A 3818-nucleotide genomic window follows, 5' to 3' on the forward strand; every position below is an offset into this window, starting at 1 on the left:
TGGCGCCTTGACTACCAGGCTGGTGACTCGTTGCTCAGGGAGGTCATCCTCTGGGACGTCGATGTCTGCACCAGGCCAGGCAGCCTCGTCTCCTGACAGTCAGGTAGGTCCTGTCCACCACAGTTTATGATTGCGTAAGTCCTCAGGTGTAACACCACGCGATGCACAATCTGCAGGGTTTTCTCGTCCGGCGACGTGTCTCCAATGAGCGTCTGGAAGCAGGGTCTGGATCTGCGACACTCGGTTGGTAACAAAGGTCTTCCAGCGGGTGCAGTGTCCGCGAATCCAGTGAAGAGTGACCTTGGAGTCGGACCACAGGTGCACCGGCGTAGCAGCCAAGCCGAGGGTAGTGCGTACATGCAACATGAGCGTGGTGAGTAATGCGGCGGCACAAAGCTCCAATCGAGGTAACGACACCTGCTTGACTGGTGCGACCTTCGATTTTGCCATCAGCAGATTAATTGATGTCTTCTCTGTTGCAGCGTTGCGGATGTATACGACGGCGGCGTATCCTCGCTCCGATGCATCGGCAAACCCATGGAGCTGCAGTTGCGACTGGTCATCTCCGGTGCTGAGCCAACGATCCACACGGATGTGATCTAGCAACGGAAATTGATTCAGCAGTTGTCTCCAGCGGTGTGCGTCCTGATCAGGCAGCGGAGAGTCCCAATCCAGCCGTTGAAGCCACGTAGACTGGATCAGAATTTTGGCTCGGATGACGACAGGCGCTAGCCAGCCCATCGGATCGAATAGTCGAGCTGTCTCGGCCAAGACTCGTCTCTTCGTGAGGTCGGTGGTTGAACGCGGACGTATGGTGAAGGAGAACCAATCCCCTTGAGGATGCCATCGAAGACCCAGGGTGGCGTGGCTCTCTCCTTCCCACGAGCGCGGTCCGCGTTGAAGCCGATGTTCCGGCGGAATTCCGGTGAGCACCTGCTGGTTGTTGGCAGCCCACTTTCGCAAAGGAAATCCGCCCGCCATGCAGAGACTCTGTAGTTCCTGTTGGAGTTTGATGGCATCCGCCAGGCTGTCAGCACCGGTGACCACGTCGTCGACGTAACAGTCTTGTCGCAGCGCCCTGACTCCGCGTGGATATCGTGCCTCTTCGTCTGCAGCAAGTTGGTGAAGCGTCCTGATGGCGAGGAAGGGTGCGCACGCCAGTCCGTAGGTCACGGTCTTCAACTCGTACTCGCAGATGTTGTCTGAGCTGTTGTGGCGCCACAGGATGGTTTGCAGGCGACAATCCTCCGGATGAACAAGAATTTGTCGGTACATTTTCTCGATGTCCGTGACGAAAACGTACCGATGCCAACGCCAACGGAGTAAGACGTCAGCGAGTGCTGGCAAGAGGTTAGCTCCAGTGAGGAGGTGCGAGTTCAGCGACTCTCCGGACCGTGTGCGTTGGGAGCCGTTGAACACAACCCTGAGCTTCGTGGTCGTGCTCGACTCCTTGAGGACCCCGTGATGCGGTAAGTAGCACCTGGGACCAGAACCTGTCGTAAACGTACTAACCTTCTCCATGTGTTGCAGGTTTTCGTATTCATCCATGAAGTCTCGATAGAGATCACCGAACCGAGCATCACGGGCTCCCTTCCGCTCCATCGCTTCCAGGAGGCGCTCTGCAGGTCGACGAGTCTCGCTGAGTGATGTCGGCGGTGAGGCAAATGGCAGCCTTACCACGTATCTTCCACTGGATGTGCGTGTGACTGTGCGCACATAGAGGTCCTCGCATCTGGCTTCGTCGGCGGTGAGCACGATCCCAGCTGCTGGCTCGCGTTCCTGCTCCCAGAATCGTCGCACCAGGTCAGCAAGGTCGTTGTCGGCGGTGCACTGAAACGTGCGGCGATGTCCGTCGGTGACTGCTGAGTCGTAGCCTCCGGACAGGATCCATCCCAAGCTGGTCTGCTGGGCGATCGGCATGCGTGAGTCGCCCTTGCGAAGGCCTTCCTCAAGAATTAACGAGTAGACCTCTGCACCAAGAAGTAGCTCCGCAGGGTCGTCATCCAGGTACCGCGGGTCAGCCAACCGGAGTCCTTGGATGTGAGGCCAGCTGCAATTCTCGCGTTGAGCGGTGCCTTGTTGTAGTGAGATGCGAGGCAACACAAAGGCGACCACGCAAAGCTCGGCGTTGGTCACGTCGGAAGTGATGTCCAGGGTGACCTTGCCACGAGCCGATCCAGAGCGAGTCCCTCCGATGCCAAAGATGGACAGATTTGTTGAAGCTCGAGGAAGACGAAGACGTTGAGCCAGCGCTTCAGAGATGATGGACACCTCGGAGCACTGGTCGATCAAGACTCGAACCTCGTGTGGTGATCCGTAGCGGTCCGCGACGCGGGCAGTTGCAAGAAGGACGGCCTTGTGACTCTCACACTGCCGTGAGGTGGCCAGTGTGGTGGCAAGTGAAGTGGCCTCAGCGGACGGTGATGACGTGGATGCCCCGTGCAGCATGGTGTGGTGTCGTGCGTTGCAAGTGAGGCAATTCTTCTTCGATTGACACCGTGACAAGAAGTGATTGCCCAGGCAGTTGAAGCACAGTCGGTTGGTCTCCACGAATGTTTTCCGTTCGACCGCGGTCTTGGCCTTGAACTCCTTGCAGGTCATCAGTGTATGTTTTTCACGACACAGTGCACAATGAGGCGAATCTGTGCCTTGATGTCTGGTGACGTGCGCTTTGGCGAATCGCGATGCCTCTCCAGGTCCTTTTGTGACACTCCTCGGTCGTGCAGCGTTGAGGGTCAATACCCGTCGACTAATAAAGTCGAGAAGTGCCTCGTTCTGTGGTGGTTCGGTGGAGTCTGACGTGGCTGACTCCCATTCGAGACGAATGCGGGCGTCGAACAATTCGATGACCAGGTGATTGAACAGGTCCATCCCGTGCGAGTTGATAGGACGTCCAATACTCTCCTGTGCATTGATGGCGGCGGTGACAGCGTTGTGGATGCGGCTCAGCTCCTCGGCGGTATCTCCCTTCATCTTTGACACGGCGGTAAACGTGGCAAAGTTGGAGCGGATTAATTCTCTTTTGTTGTCGTAATGCTTGTTCAAGATTGCCCAAGCGCGATCGTAATTGTCACTTGTGACAGGTAGTGATCTTATCAATTTTTCAGCCTGACCTGTCAAACACGAGCGGAGGTGGTGAAGACGCTCGATGTTTGAGATGGAATTGCTGCTCACAACGGACAGGAAGAGATCACGAAATGACGGCCAATCAGTGTAGGCGCCAGAAAACGGCGGCAACTTGATGCGCGGCAGCGACGACTTTGATGCGACGTCGACGGATGGAGATACGTTTGGCTTCCGGAAATGTTCAGCGTAGCCATCCAGGATACTGCGTTGTGCCACGTAAAGATTTTCAGTATCTCCATGCAACTCCGACTTGAAGTATTCGCTGTCACTAAACTTCTCTTTCAGAGCCGCGCGAATGAGATCATGCTGGGCCTCAAATTTCGTCCACAGCTGATCTAGGATCCTGATGCGCGTAGATACGGCACTGGCGGTGATGTTGGTCGTGCCCAGCTTCTTCAAGTATTCCACGGAGCGTGAAATACGGACTTGGACCTCACGTTGGCAATCGATCAAGGTGTTCACATCCATGTCGAACTACGAGCTCACTGACCGCACCAAGAGACACGTTCACAAACTTGCGGATGCCGGCACGATGGATCCGGCTCGAAGGACCAAAAATATGTTCGCGAACGCGCTGCGTGAGAGAGGATCGCGCGACACAATAGGATAAGTCACCCTTTCTTTTGTATTAAAAAAAGTTTAATTTCAATACACACTTAATTACAAATTACTTGAACAAGACTTATAACATT

The 3818-nt window shown here is 55.3% G+C and overlaps 1 protein-coding gene and 1 long non-coding RNA gene across 2 annotated transcripts in view; one reads left to right on the forward strand and one right to left on the reverse strand.

The window, feature by feature from the left end:
- Positions 1 to 203: 203 nt before the first annotated feature.
- Positions 204 to 3818, forward strand: part of LOC114941953 (uncharacterized) — a 3755-nt gene continuing 140 nt past the window's right edge. Inside the window, exons 1-4 of the long non-coding RNA XR_003821733.2 lie at positions 204 to 373; positions 483 to 1469; positions 1531 to 3342; positions 3412 to 3818. The exon at positions 3412 to 3818 is cut by the window's right edge and continues 140 nt beyond it. This is a non-coding gene — a long non-coding RNA (uncharacterized LOC114941953). The remainder of the gene's footprint in view (positions 374 to 482; positions 1470 to 1530; positions 3343 to 3411) is intronic.
- On the reverse strand, positions 618 to 3594 carry LOC146723040 (uncharacterized). Its single transcript, XM_085483311.1, has 2 exons — positions 734 to 3594; positions 618 to 645 (listed from the first exon to the last, which is right to left on the reverse strand). Exons 1-2 carry the CDS (start codon positions 3592 to 3594, stop codon positions 618 to 620), a joined length of 2889 nt encoding a protein of 962 aa, XP_085339437.1.

The sequence above is a fragment of the Nylanderia fulva genome, unplaced genomic scaffold, assembly GCF_048542155.1.
Source record: "Nylanderia fulva isolate GAGA-0341 unplaced genomic scaffold, ASM4854215v1 Scaffold240, whole genome shotgun sequence".
Taxonomy (NCBI): Eukaryota; Metazoa; Arthropoda; class Insecta; order Hymenoptera; family Formicidae; genus Nylanderia; species Nylanderia fulva.